Genomic DNA, 22,492 nt, shown 5'->3' on the forward strand with positions numbered 1-22,492 from the left:
AATGCTATCCTATCCCGCATAAGTGACTGAAAAGACTTCAGAGGAGACAGGAGGGTGGCCATTTTACTGAGGCTGTTTAAAATATAGTAATGCCCTGACTTGGATGACCCAGAAGCTAAGCAGCATGGGCCTTGTTTAATACTTGGATGGGAGACCATTGAGGCTGTCCAAGGAAGCTGCTCTTAGGCAAGCAATAACAAGCCACCTCTCTTCGCCTCTTGCCTTGAAAATCCCACAGCTGTGACCTGACAGCATTATCCACCACCAAGGTTAACTTGGTGTAGTGGTTAGGAGTGAGGACTTGATTCCTTAGTCCCCCACATGCAACCAGCTGGGTGACCTTGGGCTCACCACAGCCCTGATAAAGCTGTTCTGAGGGAGCAATAATATCAGGGCTCTCTCAGCCTCCCCTCCCTCACAGGGTGTCTGTTGTGGGGGGAGGAAAGGGAAGGCAGGAATATCAGGGCAGGAATATCAGGGCTCTCTCAGCCTCCCCTCCCTCACAGGGTGTCTGTTGTGAGGAGAGGAAAGGGAAGGCAGGAATATCAGGGCTCTCTCAGCCTCACCCACCTCACAGGGTGTCTGTTGTGGGGGGAGGAAAGGGAAGGCAGTAAAATCAGGGCTCTCTCAGCCTCACCCACCTCACAGGGTGTCTGTTGTGGGGGGAAGAAAGGGAAGGCAGTAAAATCAGGGCTCTCTCAGCCTCACCCACCTCACAGGGTGTCTGTGGTGGGGAGAGGAAAGGGAAGGCAAATGTAAGCCGCTTTGAGACTCCTTCAGGTAGAGAAAAGCAGCATATAATAACCAACTCTTCTTCTTCTTAATGCATCTTTCATTCATAAATCGCTCAAAGCTCTTTTGTTGGAATTCTGCAAACAAATCATAGCGCTGGAAGGCCATACAAGCCATGTAGTCCAACCCCCTGCTCAATGCAGGATCAGCCTAAAGCATCCATGAGAAGTATCTGTCCAGCAGCTGCTTGAAGACCACCACTGAGGGGGAGCTCACTACCTCCTTTGGCAGTCAATTCCACTGCTGAAATACTCTGTGAAAATCTATAAAGTTGCTGAAGGAAAATTACTTAAACCTTACTGGCATGTGTAATACAGTGACGAATCCACCCCTGCATGTGCCACAAACAAACAGCACTAACTGGCATTTCTAAGCACAGAAGCGTCTCCAAAAAAAACAAGACTAGATGGATCTCAGTCTGATCCGGCCAGTTAGTTCTTATATTATGTGTAAAGGAAGCGTGGCTTACCCAGCATTCAGCGGAGGAGGCAAACACGCCCAAAACCGAGCCTGGGGGCAGCTGACACTTCTTTCTTAAACTTCCTTCCACAGAAGTGAAAAAAAAAATTAAACCACAACTTGATGCTGAAAACAGAAATTGCACAACGAGAAAGAGCCATGGCAGAAGGAAAGACGGGAAGCGCTGGGCTGTTTGCTAAACGGGTCCAGAAGCAATTCAGCCGAGCCCAAGAGAAGGTACTGGTGCCAAGATGCTTCCTTACCTTTATCTGCTCTATTATGGCCTGGGAAGGGTTGTCCTCACAGCTGTCCTTTCTCTCCTCAAAAACGGCTTGTGGAAATGAGTTGAGATGAGGCAAAGCTAGAAAAGGAAGGAGGGCATTTCTGGAAATTATGGGGTTTTTTGTCGCAAACAAGGTGGTACATGCCCCCAAATGAGTTGATGTGCTCTAGTTTCAATGTCTGTCATAGATTTCAGAACGTGTCTTGTTCTCTCAGTCTAAATGAGCAAAATATCGGTTAAAAGAGGGAGGTCTACACCCACATCCTCATTCATTCAGTATTGGCATTTATATGAAACGCTAAATATAATTTATGCTGGTGATTGTGTGACTATATTATATGGGGGGGGGGAGTTCAGCTGGATCAATTAATTTGCTTGTAAGTAGAAAAAAACACATTATTGTAAAAAGCAGAGGTAATCTGCACTTCAGCATTTCTGTTGCCTTTGGGGCATAGTCCTTGCAAATGGTAGGGGTTGGAGAGAGGGGTCAGGGGAGCTGTGATAGCACACCTGCTCTCACCTGAAGCTGCTATTTTCACTGGGGGAGCTGATTGTGGTCTGGAAATCAGCTGAAATTGCAGAAGAAAGCAAACCCCCCACCTGGAGGTTGGCAACTCTAATTATAAAAGCTATTTGCAACTTCCTTAAGTCCTGGCTTACGCTTGCAGCCAAATGAGGTGGTGCTGAGGTGAAAGATATGGTGCAGACTGTACCACTTCATCCAGCATGGTGTAGTGGTTAAGAACCAAGTCTCTAATCTAGAGAACTGGGTTTGATTCCCCCCTCCTCCCCATTAAACTGACTGGGTGACCTTAGGCAAGTCACAGATCTCTCTAGGATCACTTTTGGAGCAGTCTACAAACACTTAGTTTTTTTAAATGAAACAAAGTCTTCTGGGCCAGATGAATTGCATCCAAGCGTAATCTAAAAGAACTTGCAGATGTAATCTCTGAATCTCTGCCCATTATTTTTGACCCTTCGTGGAAAACAGGTGAGGTGCCAGATGATTGGAGGCGGGCAAATGTTGTCCCCATCTTCAAGAAAGGGAAAAAGGAGGATCTGGGTAACTATCGACTCATCAGCTTGACATCTGTAGCTGGCAAGATTTTGGAACAAATGATCGAACACTTTGTCCTTGAGCAGCTGGAACTGAGAGTTGTGATTTCTAAGACTCAAAATGGGTTTTGCAAGAACAAGTCATGTCAGACCAACCTTATCTCTTTTTTTTGAGAAAGTTACTACCTTGCTGGATCAGAGGAATGCCGTGGACATAGTTTATCTGGATTTCAGTAAAGCTTTTGATAAGGTTCCGCATGATATTCTTGTTGACAAGTTGGTAAAATGCGGTATGGATCCTAATTCTGTCAGGTGGATCAATGACTGGATGATAGATCGTACCCAGACAGTAATTGTTAATGCTTCAGCATCTTCTTGGAAAAGAGTGACAAGTGGAGAACCCCAAGGATCTGTCCTGGGGCCTGTGTTGTTCAATATATTTATAAATGATTTGGATAAGGGATTAGAGGGTATACTTATTAAATTTGCAGATGATACTAAACTGGGAGGGGTAGCAAACACAACTGAAGACAGAATCAGAATACAGGATGGTCTTGATAGGCTCAAGAAGTGGGCTAAACTGAATAAAATGAAGTCCAATAGGGACAAATGTAAAGTTCTGCATTTAGGTAGGAAAAACCAAATACACCAATATAAGATGGGGAAGACTTGTCTTGGCAGTAGCATGTGCAAAAAGGATCTCGGAGTCTTAGTAGACCATACATTGAACATGAGCCAGCAGTGTGACTCAGTGGCTAAGAAGGCAAATGGGATTTTGGGCTATATCAAACGGAGTATCATGTCCAGATCACGGGAGGTGATGGTACCGCTGTACTCTGCTCTGGTTTGGCCTCACTTGGACTACTGTGTTCAGTTTTGGGCACCCCAGTTGAAGAGGGATGTAGACAAACTGGAGCATGTCCAGAGGAGGGCAACAAAGATGGTGAGGGGTTTGGAGACCAAAACGTATGAAGAAAGGCTAGGGGAGCTTGGTCTGTTTAGCCTAGAGAGGAGACGACTGAGAGGGGGTTTGATAACCATCTTCAAGTATTTAAAAGGGTGCCATATAGAGGATGGAACAGAGTTGTTCTCTCTTGCCCCGGAGGGACGGACCAGAACCAATGGGATGAAATTAATTCCAAAGAAATTCCGTCTCAACATCCAGAAGAAGTTCCTGACAGTTAGAGCAGTTTGTCAGTAGAACAGGCTTCCTCGGGAGGTGGGAGGTTCTCCATCTTTGGAAATTTTTAAACAGAGGCTGGATAGCTATCTGACAAAGAGATTGATTCTGTGAAGGCTCAAGGGGGTGGCAGGTGACAGTAGATGAGTGATAGGGTTGTGAATGTCCTGCATAGTACAGGGGGTTGGACTAGATAAGCCATGAGGTCCCTTCCAACTCTATTATTCTATGATTCTATGATTCTCAGAACTCTCTCAGCCACACCTGCCTCATGTACCTGTTGTGAGAAGAGGAAGGGAAACGTGTTTCAAAGCTGTTTTGAGACTCCTCAGGGTAGAGAAAAAAGGCAGTAAACAATCCAACTCTCTTCTTCAGCTGAAGGACTGCATGTAAAGGTAGGCTCATAGAATCATGGAGTTGGAAGGGACCTGTAGGGTCATCTAGGTCAACCACCTGCTCAATTCAGGAAACTCACAATTACCAGCCCACCCACAGTGGCACTAATTTCATGCCCAGATGATGCCTCCCACCAAGAAAACCCAAATCGCTGGTCAGTCTGGCCTGGAAGAAATTTACCTCTTGGCCCCAAAGTGCCAACTGGCATTTCCCTGGGTATTCAAGAAAGGGCCACAAGAGCCAAGCACTGACATACCCCTTCCTGCCCATCCACTCACAATCTGCCTACGTTTACAGGTCTGTGGCTTGAAATCTCCCGGTATTACATCTGATTTCCAGGTGACAGCAGCCTTGGAAGGAGTACTCTCTGGCATTGTCCCCCATTAAACCACCACCCCTCCCCAAAGCCCACCCTCCTCAGGTTCTATCCCCCAAATCAGTGGTCCCCAACCTTTCTGAGGCTGGGGAACGGCAAGACATTGGGCTGCGCCTGCAGGGGCCGCGCCCGCGCGGGCCGCGCCCACGCATCGGGCCGCACCCGCGCATCGGGCCACGCCCGCAAGCCGCGTCCACGCATCGGGCAGCGCCCGCGAGCCGCACCTGCGCATCGGGCCGCGCCCGCACATTGCGCATGCGCAAGCTTGCGGCCTGGGAAGTTTTTTACTGTGGGGGGGCGGGGAGAGGGAGCCACGGCCCAGCGCCATGACCTTCGCAGCCCGGCACTGGGCCGCGGCCCGTAGGTTGGGGACCACTGCCCCAAATATTCTGAAGGTGGCAACCCCACGAGAAGGCCTAGGCAAGAACCTGTCTCCATAATATATTCATTTTTATATGCCTGCTGCTTTTTACAGGGGGAGAGACTGAAAGTGAGACTCTCTCTGCCTGCAGCCCATTCTACCACCTCACAATTCTACCTCCTGCATAAACTAGGCCTAAGCCTAAGATATTAGAGTTTAATTGAGTGGCTGGTGGAGGGGTGTGTGTGTAAATTTCGTCAAGCTCAAATGAACTTGACTGACTGAACTCAGCGTGAACCTAACCAGAAGGTAGGTAGCTCAGGAAGTGGAGTCAATACCCTGTTTCTTTCAGTCACATAATTTCCTCCCGCAGCACCGGATCCTTAAAAGGGCAGTGGCGTGCAGCCGAGGACGGCCAATTTGATACCTCGTGCCCCAATTGTTACAGAGGAATACGGCTCCTTCTTTGGTCTGTTTCCTCACACAACTCTTCCTATCTCTCTCTGAATTGCGTCCGGTCCAGCGGGCAGCAGTTGAGTGATCTGGTCCGTCTTTGAACTCAACTCCAAATGTCTTGGCTGCTTTATTCCTGAAGCTTTAGAGTGAGAGGAAGATAGGGAATGTATTTAAGTCACATTACGACCGGAATAATTTAAACTCTGGCTATCAGAAGCCAGCTAAATAAGGTAATCTTAAGGACCCACCACTGTGACCCACGTAACCGAGGGTAGCCCAAACTCCTCAGATCTGGGAAGTTACGTGGTGTTGGCTCTGGCGACTATTTGGACATGGAGGCAAGCAATGGCAAACCAACTCTGAAGATCTCTAGCCTTGGAAATTCCACAGTTGGAACAAATTAAATAAGTCTTCAATTATCATCATCTTCATCATTATAATTTACAAAATTGAATAGGGACAGCTTGTTGACATTGTGTATACACTGAGATGTTTTATGTGTGTCAATAGATAATCAAATTTTTTATTGGTTTTTAAACATTTTGAGTTCTGATAATTTGTTCATATTTTTCTGTATATGTTTTTATCCTTAACTTCTATGGCATTATACCCTGAGAGAAGATAAGTTTGTTGGACATTCATTTCCTATCTCCAGAGGATCCTGGGAAATGTAGTTCTGAGAGAAGTACTAGGTGCCTCTATTTTAAAAAATATTGTATTCCACAAGCTCACCGAACTATACTCATTATAAAGAAGATGAAGTGGTTCTTATATACCACTTTTCTCTGCCTGAAGGAGTCTCAAAGCGGCTTACAGTTGCCTTCCCTTTCCTCTCCCCACAACAGACACCCTGTAAGGTGGGTGAGGCTGAGAGAGCTCTGATAACACTGCTCGGTCAGAACAGTTTTATCAGTGCCTTGGCAAGCTCAAGGTCACCCAGCTGGCTGCATATGGGGGAGTGCAGAATCGAACACGGCATGCCAGATTAGAAGCCCGCACTCCTAACCACTACACCAAACTGGCTCTCTTAAATTGCTGCAAGGCGAACACAGGTTGGTGGCGTGGATTTGCCTGATGGATGGTCTGTTACTACAGCAAGGGCTGCTGATCTGAACAATGGCTGAGGTTGTAAGCGTGCGGTTTTTACAAGACAGAATTAAATTTAGAGACCTTTTAGGAAATGTCCGTGCTTGCTGCTAGTGGCTTCTGCTGCTGTTGTTGTTTTTTTTCCAGTCCCTATATAGACTTGCATTGTTCTTGCATTGTTTTACGCCCACCGGTTAGGATGTGGGAAGCAGCCGAAAACCTACATCTTGTAGTCACAGCCACGAAAACAAGTGACATTCCTTTTTGTGGCGGTGAAAAGTGATATTGAAGTCGAAGCCGACATTGCAGTCCTGAGGACTATGTTCAAGGCAAGAAGTGGTTTTTGCCATTGTCTATCTTCAATGTAGTGACGCTGGACTTTTTCCGTGGTCTCCCATTCAAGCCCGGCCGTTTCCCGGGTCCCAATGGGGGAAGATTTTCCCTGCTGGACCCGGTCCGCCCTGGATTACTGCCTCCACATGAGACAGCCAGGGCAGAGAGGTTCCACTGCACTTTGTGGTGGTGGTATTTTCACAACAGTGAGATTGTATTCCAATGCAAACCCCAAATTAATGAAAAATTTTTTTTAATGTCCCAGTCAGCTCTGTACTGCCGCAAAGCACCAAAGAGCCAACTGGGCGTTTTTGTCATTTCCGGGATGCTATAGGTGGGGGAGGAGCCAGGCCTGGAAGGCCCAACTCTTCCCCTTCCAAATGTGCCTGGTATGAGATAGGACCCACTGGCACCCATGGCAGAGGGCCTGTTTTGGGCCAGGCCCAGGCCCAGACCAGTGCCGACGTCATCTGGAAGTGGATCTTAGCTCTCCTGCAAGATGATAACTGACTCGGCCTTTCCCCCTCACACAGAAAAGGTCCCAAAGAACATTAAGATCAGGCAGTCAAAATCTGCTTAGGGTCCCCAACCCCAAAAAGAAAAAACTGACCTCAGCCAAGGGCTTTTTTGGCCCTGGTCCCAGTCAGGTGGGACATTCTGTATGAAAAGAAAAGGGCTCTCTGGGATATTAAACAATTGTGGGGGGCCTGCAAGTCAAAGCTGTTCCACCATGTCAATGGTTGAAGCCAGGTAATAACACCATAGAATCCTAGAATCATAGAGTTGGAAGGGGCCATACAGGCCATCTAGTCCAACCCCCTGCTCAACGCAGGATCAGCCCAAAGCATCCATGAAATGTTGGCCTCCCTACTTGAAAATTCATCCACATAAAGAAAATGCTGCCAAGCTCTGTTAAATCGTCACAGGGTTAAATTATAACTAGGAGGCAGGGTGTTAAATTGTTTTATGGTGAATTGTTTTTAAGCGGTTGTTAATATCCTGAGCCAACCAGGATAGGGTGGTATATAATAAAATATCTATTTATTATTTATGATATAGGACCAGGATTCTCAGAATGAAAATGCAGGTGACCAACTATTTTCCAAGGGACAAGAACACTTCTTATGGTCTTTCTAATACATATCTTGGCTAGGCCAAGACAAGAAGCCATTTCACAGCAAAAGGACAGAGGATGAGATAAAGTGCTGTAGCTTAACAGCTACTTATGGTTACCCCAAGGGGGTTTTCAAGGCAAGAGATGTTCAAGGGTAATTTACTGCTAGATCCAAGTGGGTTCAAAGACCAGGACACTGGGAATTCATTTCAGCTCTTTATTGTGACCACAGCACGATGGTATAAGAATTAAAACTAAACCAAAGAAGCCCACAACAACCCCAACTTATATGTAAAAGCTCTACAATAGATCTTCCCACCAGTGCACGCTATTGGTCAGTTTCATTTTAAACTGACATCTAGCTTGCAGCTGGCGCGTGAGCTGCCGATTCATCATTGCCACGTTCCCCCAAGCAAAAAAAAAATCCCCCCCCCGTGCACGGGCACGATTTTTGGCCGAAAATAGAAGAAGAAGAAGAAGAAGAGTTGGTTCTTATATGCCGCTTTTCTCTACCCGAAGGAGGCTCAAAGCGGCTTGCATTCACCTTCCCTTTCCTCTCCCCACAACAGACACCCTGTGGGGTGGGTGAGGCTGAGAGAGCCCTGATATCACTGCTCGGTTAGAACAGTTTTATCAGTGCCGTGGCGAGCCCAAGGTCACCCAGCTGGCTGCATGTGGGGGAGTGCAGAATCGAACCTGGCATGCCAGATTAGAAGTCCGCATTCCTAACCACTACACCAAACTGGCTCTCTAAAGGGAACTTACAAACAGGGCTGTGTTGTGCTTGGTGACTTAGGGGAACTTTAAAGCAGCTCTGTGGAGGGACTGCAGCCGGAGAAGCCTCGCTGGGTGAATGAAGGCTCACTGGCTCGTTGCTCTCCGCTCGCTCCGAGAAAAAAAAATGGCAATCGCTTCGCCGGAAGTTCAGAAGAGAGAGCCGGGGGGAGGGACTTTGCTGAAACAGCAACAATGGGAACGCACAGAACTTTTTCGAAACTGTTGCAGATTGTTTGCAAGAGTGTAGCGCTTTTCGGAGGATGAATCCACTTTTCTGGATTCCCCTTTAAGCACTACAACGAATCGCTTTTTGCAGATCGGTTTCAGGAGTGCGACAGATTGTGTGCAACATCGTGCATAACTGCAAATTAGTAGCGTTTACAATTTGCCACACTCCTGTTGCATTTAATTTGTGCGGAATGGGCCACAGACTCTAGGTTCTTTTAAAACAACAGCTAGCTAGCTTGCTTGCTTGCTTGCTTGCTTTCATTTGATTTTTATACTGCCCTCCCATGAGCCTCTTATGGCGCAGAGTGGTAAGCAGCAGAAATGCTGTCTGAAGCGATGTCCATAAGGTTGGGAGTTTGAACCCAGCCGGCTCAGGGTTGACTCAGCCTTCCATCTTTCCAAGGTCGGCAAAATGACTACCCACCTTGCTGGGGGGTAAAATGGTAATGACTGTGGAAGGCCACCCTGTATTGAGTCTGCCATGAAGACACTGGGTCAGACTTGACTCAGTGCTTGCACAGGGGATACCGCCCTCCCATAACAACTCCTGCTCCAAAAACTGAACACAGGAAAAACAGGCACACAGTCAACTTGTTCAAGGCAACCTGCCGAGAGCTCTGGCCCTTAACGGAGAAGCCTGATCGAACCTTAACAGAGTCTCTGGATTGGTCCCTTGTCAGAGTCTAATTCGCATTGTGATTGGTTGGCCATCATTGCATAGAATGTCCACCTACACACAACATTTACCACTGCCTGCCTCCACACATGACTCTGGAGTTCCTTGGTGCTTTCCCTTCCAAATGCTGACCAGGGCTGACCCTGCTTAACTTCTGAGAAATGAGAACACGAAGCTAGCCCATGCTATCCGGGTCATGGCCTTAAGGGCATTGCTACACTACAAACCAATGTCCACCTGATAGACTGTCCTGTCTTTTCCAAAGGATCCTCAAATTTATAGTTAGATGAGAATGCTAAGAACTGAGCCTCGATGCTGGTATATATTTTCCATGATGCCGGAAAGAATCTACCTTGTGGTAGATTGGGAAAGAAAAAAATATGTTTTTTTAAAACCATATGAACACGTTTTTAAAAATGTTAAAAATCACAGGAATCTTCCTTTTTCCACAATAGTGGGACAAAGGTTGAGGTTTAAGGTGGGGGAAAAAAGCTTTCTAAGTAAGTTCCTTACCTTAAGGGGGTCTGTTGTGGGGAGAGGAAGGGAAAGGTACTTGTAAGCTGCTTCAGAAAGTGAAAAGCGGGGAATAAAAAACTAGTTCTTCTTGTCAATATATCTTTTATGATGCCTATTTCAGCAATGCCCATAAGCGAGCCATATAAATAGGGTGGGTTTGGGGACTTAACACTATGGTTTCCTTTAACTTCCCCCAAATTAATTGTGTTGATCCTTAAAATAACTGAAGCATGCCTGTTTTGTTTGAGATTTGCGGGGTTTGGTTTGTTTCTGTATGACTGTTAGGGAAGGGAAGGAAACCTAAAAAAGGGATGTTACCAAAGCGCCCTAAATGAAAAGTGTAAGTTCCTTCCTTATTACAGTAACTTTAAAATAAACTGAAATACTATAAATATATTTCACCACCGTACTCCAGCCTGCAAAAGCTAGCTTTAAAACATTTTGCAGGATCACTGCATGTTGTGATCCTACTGTTTCAATGTTATCGTATTGCACCAGGGAGCTTCCATGACAAACTTCTTCCTACTTGAACTCTTTTATGTGTAGGACTTTTGCAACCACTTCCATGTTATAGCAATGGGGGGAAACAACCCAATAAGGAAGCTGACGTCTAGATACCAGGCTCTATTCTGTACAGGGGGGGATCGTGTCATAGTTACGTTAAGAACAGGCATTTCAACACAATTTCAAAGTTTGTGCAGGCCTAACCATGTCTGTGCTGATGCTTGGTAAAGAACAGGCCCACAATTACTAGAGAAGTCAGTGGGTCTCCCATAGGTATCCTTCTAGTTTTCCAGCTTGGGCTCTCCTGCTTCTCTCAGTTTTGGGGGGCCTGTTGATTATCTGGGGGTTTGTCCTTTTTGTGGTTCTTCTCTGTCATGATTTTTGTTCGTGAAAAGTGGGTGGCTTTGGAGCCAGGCTGGGAACAAGAGGAACAAGACCACCAGTGACTCTGTCTTCCTCCAGGGGGTCACCCAGAGACCACTGAGATGCTAAGTGAAGCAAACCGTCCATTTTAACACAGTATTTCTTCCCCATTCTCCCCAGGTGTTGCAGAAACTGGGGAAAACTGTGGAAACGAAAGATGAGCAGTTTGAGCAAAGCGCATACAATTTTCAACAGCAGCAGGTTGTATCTAATTGAATTTTCAAAATTATGTATTGGGATATCTGTTGTACGCTGCCCAGAGCCGGGTTACAAGGATGGGCAGTTTAGAAATCTAAATAATAAAATAAATAAAAATAGAAGAACGAGAGGTTCTCTGGCAGTTTGGAAGTGCTGGGGTGTGTAGGGGTGGGGAGAGAAATAAGCATAAGTGTAAAGAGGATTTCTTGAAATATAGAGATGGAAAAGCCTCCCTTGAATACATGCTCTTAATGTTAGCTGTTAAGAGTGACGGCCATAATCTGGAGAACCAGCTTTGATTCCCCGCTCGTCCTCCCCATGCTGGGTGACTTGTGCTAGTGACAGTTCTCTGAGAGCTCTCTCAGTCTCAGTTACCTCCCAGGGTGCCTGTTGTGGGAAGAGGAGGGGTGATTGTAAGCTGCTTTGAGACTCCTTCAGGTAGTAAAAAGCAGGATACAAAAAATGTTCTTGTCTTATATGAGGCATTGATTTCTGGAGATGGGGGAAAAATTTACTCAGGCTTTTGAGGAGTTTCTAAACCTTTGTGAAGATGTTGAATGAGGTGGGATCTTGAACAGGGCTGTAGCAAGGATAGAATATGGGCTACCATAGTGGTGTTGTGTAGGAGAGAACCCAAAGCCTAGACCTTGGGGTTTTTTGTTGTTGTTTTGTTTTGTTTGTTTGCTATTTCTCTTCTCTTGCTTGTTTAGAATGCCAAATGGACATAACATGCAGAAAGCAGTATTTGGCTAACATCCATGCCTTTCCTCCTCCTGTGTTTTTTCCAGACAGAAGGCCAGAAACTCTACAAGGACCTTAAGGTTTTCCTCAATGCTGTGAAAGGTACAGAGAACTGTCACTGCTGCCTCTCGACTCAGTTCCTAAATTATGCAGTCGTTCACGTGTCACATAGGGTTGCAAGCGCCAGGTTGGGAAATCCCAGGATATTTGGGGGCAGAGCCAGGGGTTGGCATGGTTGGGAAGGGGAAGCACCTCAGTGGGTTATACCATAGAGTCCGTCCTCCAAAGCAGCCATTGCCTCCAGGGGAACTGATCATCGTAGTCTGGAGATTAGTTGAAATCTTGGGAGCCCTCACCTGAAGGGTGGCAACCTGTTTTCCACTGTATCTTGCAGTGCTGCTTGCCTAGCACTGTAGTCATCTGCAGAACTGCCTTCTCCTAAGTTCATTTAAAGTGAATGGACTAAGAAGGGAGTCCCTCTGTATAGGCCAGGCTTTCTCAACCAGGGTTTTGTGGAACCCTGGGGTTTCTTGACAGCCCTGGAAGGGTTTCCTGAACGGATGGGAGTTAACTAATTTTAATATATATATTTAAATGTATTACACATTATTGGGTGATATATAATCATGTTGACTCCCAAAATGGCCAGTGATTGGCCTGGTTGGGTGGGAAGGGGAGGAGCCTCAGGTGGGCGTGTGCACCGCTCTGCTTCCCAATCATATTCTGCATGATTGCACCACTTCTGGGGCTTCTCAAAGCCTGAAGAATGTGTCAGGGATTTCTCAACAGTAAAAAAGTTGAGAAAGGCTGGACTGGACTAACTCCTCCACTTACCCATTCCTAGCCTCATCTCATCCTGTCTTATTTATTGACCCCCATTGTCCACTTGGCTTGCAATTCCAGCTCCGACCTTCCCATCTGCCTTGTTCATTTCATAGCAGCTTGCGTCTTCTGCCCAGCTACAAGAAGCTCTCATGGATACAGGCTCAAATGTACCTGGTTGCTCCACCATCACCCAGAACCATAAAAGCCTAGAAACCATGAGCTAACCATGAGCAATTCATATCACACATATAAGCTGACCTTCTAGTTCAATCCTGTGCAAAATTACTCCATCTGTAAGCCTATTGCTTTCAATGGACTGGATGTGGGATAAATTTGCCTGTATCCTGCTTTTCTCCCAAACATTGTGCACGTCTAGGATTGCATTATCGGACACTAAATCCAATCATTAACTTGGTGGGCAGGTTTTCTTGCTCAGGACTGGTGTGGGACAGGTGGTATCAGTTTGTCTGTGTTGCCTTCTTCTCAGTGATGCATGAAAGTTCCAAGAAGGTGGCTGAGACCCTGCAAGAAATTTACAGGGCAGAGTGGGATGGATTTGAAGACTTGAAAGCCATCGCACAAGTGAGTGTCCCATCTCTCTGTTGCCCAGCTGACCTAATAACTCTGTAATATTTACCAGTTTTGTAGCACTTCATGGAGGAGATTAGGTAGCGTGGATTAGCCCGGTCTCATCAGGTCCTGGATGCTAAGCAGGGTTGGTACTTGGATGGGAGACTGCCAAGGAAGACTCTGCAGAGGAAGTCCGTGGCAAACCACCTCTGCTTCTCACTTGCCTTGAAAACCCCTGGCTGGAGTCACCATAGGTTTGCTGCAATTTGATGTCACTTTACACATACACCAGGCATTATCTCAACAAATGCTGGGAGGTTTTGAGTACGGTGCCTGGGGCAGGTAGAGTATGGGGAGGATGTGATGTCACCTGCAGGTAATGGTCTATGCCAGTGGTCCCCAACCCCCGGTCCGGGGACCGGTACCAGTCCGTAGATCATTTGGTACTGGGCTGCAGCTCCTCCTCGTCCTCCTCCCTGGCTGCTGCCTTGGGGATTGCCCTGCCGCTCTGCCACCGGCTCACCTTTGGTGCTCTCCAGTGGCCACCATGGCTGGGGCTCCACCTCGACGTGGCACTGCGCAGCTGCTGCTGGTAGCGCCCCCAGCGGGCGGCAGGAAGTCAGGGGCGCCGGCAGGAAAGCAAGTGGAGCAGGGGCTCAGACGGTGGCGACATCCCTTGGCAAAAGACTACCCCAACCCCCCGGGCCTCAGTAAAATTGTCAAGTGTTAACTGGTCCCTGGGGATAAAAAGGTTGGGGACCACTGGTCTAGGCACTGCACCTAATCTCTGTGATAAAGACCATAGATATATGGTCAGTTTGCTAAGCATCACGATGAAGGCCATTTTGTAGCCATTCCCCCCCTGCTCCTCACTTTCTCAAGGGTGGGGTATTAGGGACAAAGACAAGGCCAAAAATCCATTGTCTAGCATAGAGATGGCATTCTAAAAAATTCAACTGGTCTTTAAAAAAAAATGTTTCCAGCACTTGAAAATATTCTGGATTTATGCACATTAGAGCTTGGAGCAATCGTTCCCTCTTCTCTGGCCATTACAGTTCTTTAAAAGCAGCATTAGGTATCTCTTGAGATATTTTAGCTCCTTCAAACTGCTATTCTCAGGATTCTGTGCTTAAAGTGACAGAACCGAGAGTAAGTTCGTAATGCAACTAAAGTCTTGATGGCTATTTGGTTTAGTTCGTCTCAGTTTGCCTGCCAGTGTGCAAATCTTTGGCTGACTTTATAATCCACGAGTAAGGAAACTCATAGACATGAACAAATCCTTATTATTTCTGATGAAAGCAGCAAAAAACTAAAGCCGCGCACCAACCTGCACCTGACTTGTGAGCCTTGAGTGATACTTAACCTTGTCTTATAAAAAATAGAATGTCTAGTCAACAAACCCAAATCCTCCATTACCTTGCTGCCAGTAATGGTCCACAAGAAAGGCATTTCCAAAAGAAAAATCTGATGACAAACCTTGAGGATGAATCTGGTTCAGTGGAGTTCAGGGGTGAATTCGCAAGATCAAAAGCTGGAGAATATGTTTAACATCCCAGTACATTTTTAAAAATGTCTCTGTGTATTTTTGCCTGCAGAGCAATGACCTTCTGTGGGAAGATTATGAGGAGAAGCTGGCAGACCAGGCCATCAGAACCATGGAGAACTACTTGACTCAGTTCAATGAAATTAAGGTCTATATTCCATGGTTGGTTTGGCGGGATCCATTGTCTAGCATAGACATGGCACTCTAAGAAATCCAGTTTGTCATTTTAAAAAAATGTTTCCAGCATTCATGTTTTCTGGGGAGAAAATATGGACATTTTCTGCTTAGAGTTCTCCTTCTGATCTTCATACAGTCTATTTTAAAGCTCATTTGAACACTCTCCTCTTTATCTTAGTCTTTCTTCTGTGCATGGTCTATGCCTGTGTGGGCTCTCTTTTCTCTTCCTTCCTTTCCTTTCCTTGGAATCTGAACAGGATTTCGAAGTTAATACCAGACATGAAAGTGGCAATATGACACAAATGGAGAGGTAAGTAAAGAAATCTATTTTCTAGACTAGCTAATCCAAGCAGTTTATAAAGCCATATCAAAACACAAAATCAGCCCCCCCCTCCCAAAATCCCTTGCTATATAAACACAAATCCTAGCATATCCTAGCATATCATGATGGGCAAAAACCCATAGTGAGTTAAGCCAAGCAATAATTCTTATTAGTAGTACTTATACTGCATCTCACACTTATTCTCTTCTCCTCCCTTCACCCCTGCAACCTTCCCTGGTGTTCTAATGAGCCTAGGAGGGGACTGGAGGAAAGCACCATGAAACAGCTGGTCTGTCAGGATCAACTACTTGGCACACCCTTTAAATGTCTCCCCACCCACCCCAGACTTCACAGGCAGTGGAGATGGAGATCCAGTTCCCGGAGATCAGGAGTCTGATGGCTGTTTCAGCTCAGTCCATTTGGGCACCAAATCAATTTGATCAAATCCTAATAATCCGAACCAGCAATTCGGGTGATTTGGATTCAGCCAAATCAATTCCAAATCCGAACAGTACTGAATTTTCTCTCTGTGCACATCCCTAGTCTGTACAGAAGCAAAAATCCACAGACTTTTAACTAGATCCAAACATTTAATTCAGGGATTCCCATCCAGGGCTTCCTGAAAGCTCCCCAGGGGCTCCCGGGCTATTCTCCCACTTACTGCCTTAATAGACTTGGCCACCCTTCTGGCCCAGTTCCAGGGCTCTTCAAAGCCTGAAAAATATTTCAGAGGCTCCTCCGCTGTCAAAAAGCTGGAAAAGGCTGCTTTAATATCAGTCTGATATGCAGTAGGTATCAGGTGCTGTTATTTGCCGTGAAATGCTTCAACTACCCTATTCCACACACTCAACCATATTTCAGAGCATGACAGAAGAGCCCTGAGTGCAAAAGATGTTGGTAAGTCATAAGATTAGATAGTCCCTGACTATCAAGCAGGTTTCAAGTTGCACTTAAAGGTTACTGGGGCAAATCAGTAAAAAGAAAAGGGGAGGGGAGCGGAACGCTGCTTCCCTTTAGAAATATAAAAGCCGGGCATACCTCAGGAGTCCCTAAAGCATTACTTGGCACAAATATCCCTTGTAACTGTAACGCTTGTGTTGTTCCTAACGAAAGGTATTAGGTTTCTGCTGTGGATTTCAGAGGTACTTTTCAGGAGGGCCTGAGAAGGGTATACTTCCTTCTACTTCGTGTCCCTCCCATTTCAGATTATGTGATTATTCCTGCTAGGGCTGTTTCCTCTCTGACCATTATGAGGTATAAACATCTAATCAGAACAAATATTCTTTGAAATATATCAAGGGGAGACCTTACACAGCATCCTCCCCCCCCCCCACACACACACCACATGCTCTTGGTGTTTTATCATACCTTAGATCAGAGCAAAACCCTCTTTAAAGATCTTGCAAAAGTGTCGGCTCTAGTCAAGTTTTCTTTCTGTATATTCTCCGTCTGTGCAGGAGCGGATTGCTAAGAGAGGACGGAAACTGGTGGATTATGACAGCAGCAGGCACCACTTGGAAGCCTCGCAGAATGCCAAAAAGAAAGACGAAGCTAAGATCGCAAAGGTATGAAGACCACAGGGTACTTGTCTTACAGCCAGGAATTCCCCTTCCTATTGCATGTTTGATTATTCTCAAACCCTAGCTGCCGACATGTGTCCTCTTCCCGTACGATCACGAGATCAACAAATCGGCATAGCAGCCAATGTCTCATGTAGCACAGAACAGGGACTATCATATTAAAAATGTTTAAGAAATTCCCGAAGTCTGACTTCTGTATTCTTCACTTTGATCCTAAAACATTTAAAAGAAGGGCCCTTTTTTCAGAATTGGGTGTGGGGAGGGAGGCAGCTTGCCTTCACCTTTCCAGTGCAGGCAACTTGTCAGACAGGCTACAGTCAAGCACAAAGTGCTGGAGGGTATCACAGGCAAATGCAACAGGAGGGTAGGAGCCACAGGCCACCTGCTTCTTTTATTTCTGGCCTCCAAGACCTGGGGGCCCTGACGGAGCTATCACAGTTCCGCAGGGCCTATAAAACAGAGCTCTTCCGCCATGTCTTGGGCTGAGGCCAGAGCCAAGATCAATGTGGCCCCTCCTCCTCAGGCTGGGCATTTACAATTTTGCACGCCACCCTTAGGTTAGTCTGCCCAGGAGTTAGGGGGTATTTCAGCTGTCAATCTTGGAGGGTTTGTCAGAGGCTTTTATTGATTCATGAAGTTTTATTATTGTAAGCTGCCACGATATGGGATATAAATCCAACAATAATAAAATAAAATTTTAAAAGTGGAGGATCAGGGGCAAGTAGCTGTTTTGAGGAAGGAACTAGCAGCCTCCCCACCAACACACAATGAGAAAGAGATCACTGCCCATCCAACTCCCTCCGTTGCTTTTGCTTGTCTATCACATTATGGGCTAATGGTTGCCCAAGACAATGTCTATTGTGGGGAGAGGAAGAGAAAGGTGTTTGTAAACCAATTTGGGACTCCTTTGGGTGGTGAAAAGAAGGATATCAAAAGCCAGACCTCCTTCAAACTAGAGCTACATATAGATGGTGGCCTATGTACCATGTAACCGAACTCTGCGTTTAGAATTTAGCTCAACTGCATTAAGGCTTGTATGATTTCCCTTGCAGGCTGAAGAAGAGTTCTACAAATCCCAAGCTGTGTTTGAGGAGATCAACAAAGAGCTAAGAGAAGACTTGCCCGTCCTTTACAACAGGTAACACTGGGTAGCTAATGAGCCCATCCTGAGAGTTATGAACCTAGGTACAAAGGTATAAAAAGGGTATAAAAACAGTTCAGATACAATTTAAATCCTTTTAAGAACAGGAGGAGGGAAATAGATGTTTGGTGCCCAAGAGGTGGCAGCAAACTCCAGAGAATAGAATTATGGGCTCTGGTTCTTAAAGCCATGATTTAGGAAAGAAAGTAGAGGTTACATCATTGGGAGAGGGCTGCTATCTGCAGTGGGGACTCCAGTTGTTCTTCTTCACCAGCACGTCAAGTTCCTGGAATACAGGAACTCAAAATTTCATTTTGAGTCCCATCCTGTTCTTCTTTCCTCTCTGCCTCTTCCCCAGTCAGCAGCCATAAGTAACAAGGGTTAGGGATGGTTACCTTTCAGAAAATCAGCATTACAGAGGGAGAAAGTGGGAAAGGGATTCTGCAGGGTCTTTCACACATGAAGCTGCCTTATACTGAATCAGATCCCCCAATTCATCAAGGTTGGGATAGTCTATTCAGGCTGACAGCAGCTCACCAGGGTCTCAGTGCACTTCTAGTTGCAGGTGGGGATGGATGCATGTTTGAGCATTCCTGCATGTTAGAAGAATAACCTCCTTGTGAAAACAAGGGAAAGAGAACAAAAGTTGTTTGGCATCCTGGTTTCTCATGAGTAGGGAGACTGCAAGGGATGCATTCCAACACACACCATCTGCAGCATGGTACAGTCCCTACCTGCATCAGCTCTTGTTGGACTATGCTACTTCAGATAGGGGATCACACGTTGAAATAGTCTCCAGTATGGGGGAAGTTCCCTTCAGCTAGAAAACTAAAACCTCAGGGCAAAAAGGATAAGACTAATCTTTCCCCCCCCCCCCAAAAAAAAGGAGTATATTATAATTCTGTAGTACAGGTAGATTGTATATCTCACCGATCTTGCTTGGATCATCTATGTCCTTCCATAACACATGGGCCAGCTTGCTTAATATTTGAAGTTGTTTTGTTTCATTGTGTTCTGTTTTTTTTTATTTTCCCAGTCGAATTGCATGCTATGTGACCATATTCCAGAATATTTCAAATTTGCGAGACATCTTCTACAAGGAAATGAGTAAGGTAAGCAAGCAAAGTGTTGCTGACAACCTCTAAATGGTTTATACAAAAAGTCTGAACTCCCCCCTTTTAGAATATCTGCTGGGATCTTTTCACTTGATATAATTCTTCTACACATAATTCTTTTACACTTTTCTCTCCAGTGGGCTGTGCTTTACAATATTGTTTTCCTCTCTTCCATTTTATCTTCACGATAATCCTGACTGAGAGAGAGTGACTGGCCCAAGGCCACTGAAGGAGATGTGACAGCATTTTTTGCACACAGTGCTGACATTTGAAAGTCATTTTAAACAGCCACGAGGGCCTGATCCTGATTGGTCCACAGTGCAACGCTCTTGTTTCGTCCACACATGTCTCCACGTGCTGGAAAAGCTGGGGAGAGGGGGGTGATGCAGCTGTTTTGGCACTTGATAAGGGGGGGAATCAAGTGCCTTAGCCCAACACATCACTTGAAAATGCCAGCAGTGGCAGCCACAAGAACCTGGTCACACCCTGGGTATGAGCAGGACATTGTTGATCTCCTTCCTCGCCCCTCTTGAAGTGAGGGATGGATGGGGGTTTTCTGCCATGTTGGGATTTTTATGTCTTTTGACGGGGGGTTTTAATGGGAGTTAATAAGTTAATAAGACTTTGTAACCCATCACGAGCCAACTCAGAAGTGGCGGGGAATAAATCAAAATATAATAATGATACTACTACTACTACTACTACTACTACTACTACTACTACTACTACTACTAATAATAATAATAATAATAATAATAATAATAATAATAATAATAATAATAATAATATCCTGGTGTTAACACTGTAACTACTCTACCCTACTGGCTCTCTCACTCTCTCTTTCTCTGCACAAAAATCTATTCCACTTAATAATTCGGGTAAGGCCTTGGAGGAGGAGCATGTCTCATGGCTTAAGTGCTACTCAACACCCACTCAGGGTGGCTGTCCCGCCCCTGAGTGCCACCTCTTCCAACTGGCTTGCCTGTCTGTTCAGCAGCCAGCCAGTCACCTTCCGTCCCCCCACCCCTGAACACTCCCTCCTCCTTCTACTTTCCTCTGAGGCTCGGAGATCCCTGCTGTGTGAGAGCTGCCCCTGCCGGTGAGTTCCTGCCCTGGGGGCCTACAGCCTTTCCAGGTCCCCAGTCTAGCGCCTGTTGTAGTCCTGAATGTAACGGACTGGGTCCCTAGTAAATATATAAAACCGTTATCAAATACTCTGTCCCATTATTTCTGGGAGAGAAAGACATAATCAGGAGAATGGAGGAAAATATAATTTTATGTATTATTTATTAATTTATATAACAATAAATATAAAATTTACATATTTATTTTTATACTTGTATACTGCCCTTCCCTGATGGCTCAGAACAGTTTACATCAGAAGTTCAACATCAATACAGAGATTTAAACATCGTATAAACATTTAAATACAAATATTTAACTTTAACATTTGGTAAATTTTGTTCGATCTGTGGGCTCAAGAGATACCAGGACACTGGGAATTCATTCAGCTCTTTATTGTGACCCCAACATGATAGTACAGAAAGGCAAAACCAAACCAAACTGAATCTAAAACCAACCCCAACTTATATACAAAAGCCACACAATAGATCTTCCTGCCAGTGTGCGCTATTGGTTTCACTTTAAACTGACTGGATCCAGTAATCAGGATCTAGCCATCTGGCACTGGTCGATTACATTGCAGGCTTACACTCCTGCCTTGGACCTCAAGTTCAGTCCTCCGCAGGCCTGCAGACACAACAAATTTAAAACAATATAAAAGCTGCCTATTCATCCAAAATTCAAAACTCACTAAGCGGGGGCTACTTGGTTCTTACCAGATTCAGCTTGTTTGGTGAATTTTAGGCAAGGAGGCCAGCGTTCCTATATGTTCTTTCTGGCCTCATCCATAGGCCTGGCAGAATAGCTCTGTCTTGTAGGTCCTACAGAACAGTATAAAGCAGCTAACCTCACCCCCCCCCCCAACACCAAACCCAACAAACTGAAATTTAAACTATTTGTATAGAATTATTTTGAAAAGTCCCCTTGGTCACTGGGTCTGAGAGATGCTTTTCCTGCTTCCAGCTGAACCACGACCTGTATGAGGTGATGAGCAAACTGGAAAAACAACACTCAAACAAAGTCTTCATTATTAAAGGAGTATCCAGGTAAGTGATTTCCTCTTTCCTTGGAGTATAAAGAAGCTGCTGTGGGCTTCAAAATTCCTTCTTGCCAAAGCTCAAGCTGTTTTGGGTGCCAGTTAGGAGCCTATGAGAGCTATCTTCAGCAGGCCTACTCAGATTTTTGCTCAAGTTTGTTCAATAGGGCTTATTCCTTGGAAAATGATCTAATGACTGCACCATGAATTAGTTTCCCATTCTCCCATGGTTTGTAAGTATTAATGCCAGGAGTTAATCATGGGCTGCTTCCACATAGAAAAAAATTGTCCATGTCACTCTCAAATAATATAATATTACACTGTCAAGTCACAACCAACTAACGGTGACTCCTGATGGGATTTTCAAAGCAAGAGTCAAGGAGAGGTTGTTTGTCATTGCCTTCCTCTGCACAACAACCCCGGTGTGCCTTGGTGGTCTCCCATCCAAGTGCTAACCAGGACCAATCCAGCATAGCTTCCCAGGCTATTCAGTCTGCTTGTTCTCAAATACAGAGGCAATAGTAGGCATAATCAGAGATTCCCAACTAGGGGTCCATGGGAGATCTAGAGGGGGTCTGTGGTCTTTCCCTTCCTACTTTAATGGATGGCCATGAGCTAGGAAACTGGATGCCTCCACCAGAGAGTTTGGTGGTTAGGCCATGAGCGTAAAAATCAAAGTTGGGTTATGGTATAGGGTGTCAAACATGAGGCGGAGCCATCATAGTAGTAGTAAAGGCAGGAGGAGGAAGTGATAGGAGGGTGAAGGGTACGTGTGGTGATGTCACTTCCTGTGACTTGTCACCTCTGGGGGGCATGGTAAGGAAGCATGGCCAGCTGACATCATTTCTGGGGGTCCTCGCAGCCTGAAAATTTATTTCAAGGACTCCTTCGCAGTCAAAAGGTTGAAACAGTCTGGGCATAAGCAATACACAAATTACCATTTTTTAAAAAAGCCTTCCAGTAATGGGGGCGGGCAGCGGTTGGCAGCCTTGAGGAGGAGGGCTGCTGAGTCAAGAAAAGTTCTCCTTCCCTTTCTGTATAGCTGAGAGCAAGCAATATGAGCTGTGAATCAGATTGCTAATAAGGGCATTCTGAAAGGTTGCTGT

At 45.6% G+C, this 22,492-nt stretch overlaps 1 protein-coding gene and 1 long non-coding RNA gene across 3 annotated transcripts in view; one reads left to right on the forward strand and one right to left on the reverse strand.

The window, feature by feature from the left end:
- Nucleotides 1-1,261: 1,261 nt before the first annotated feature.
- LOC143833294 (uncharacterized) lies at nt 1,262-13,467 on the reverse strand. The gene is made up of 3 exons (XR_013229583.1): nt 13,418-13,467; nt 1,515-1,612; nt 1,262-1,335 (listed from the first exon to the last, which is right to left on the reverse strand). It is a non-coding gene; the product is annotated as an uncharacterized LOC143833294 (long non-coding RNA).
- The window catches only part of BIN2 (bridging integrator 2), a 37,175-nt gene continuing 15,985 nt past the window's right edge, over nt 1,303-22,492 (forward strand). For both annotated transcript variants that reach the window (XM_077328914.1, XM_077328915.1), the window contains exons 1-9: nt 1,303-1,488; nt 11,137-11,217; nt 12,003-12,057; nt 13,268-13,362; nt 14,946-15,041; nt 16,850-16,957; nt 18,025-18,110; nt 19,150-19,225; nt 21,314-21,396. In XM_077328914.1, the coding sequence (XP_077185029.1) occupies nt 1,375-1,488; nt 11,137-11,217; nt 12,003-12,057; nt 13,268-13,362; nt 14,946-15,041; nt 16,850-16,957; nt 18,025-18,110; nt 19,150-19,225; nt 21,314-21,396 (794 nt within the window). In that variant the 5' untranslated portion in view covers nt 1,303-1,374. The remainder of the gene's footprint in view (nt 1,489-11,136; nt 11,218-12,002; nt 12,058-13,267; nt 13,363-14,945; nt 15,042-16,849; nt 16,958-18,024; nt 18,111-19,149; nt 19,226-21,313; nt 21,397-22,492) is intronic.

This window comes from Paroedura picta, chromosome 3 (genome assembly GCF_049243985.1).
Source record: "Paroedura picta isolate Pp20150507F chromosome 3, Ppicta_v3.0, whole genome shotgun sequence".
NCBI lineage: Eukaryota > Metazoa > Chordata > Lepidosauria > Squamata > Gekkonidae > Paroedura > Paroedura picta.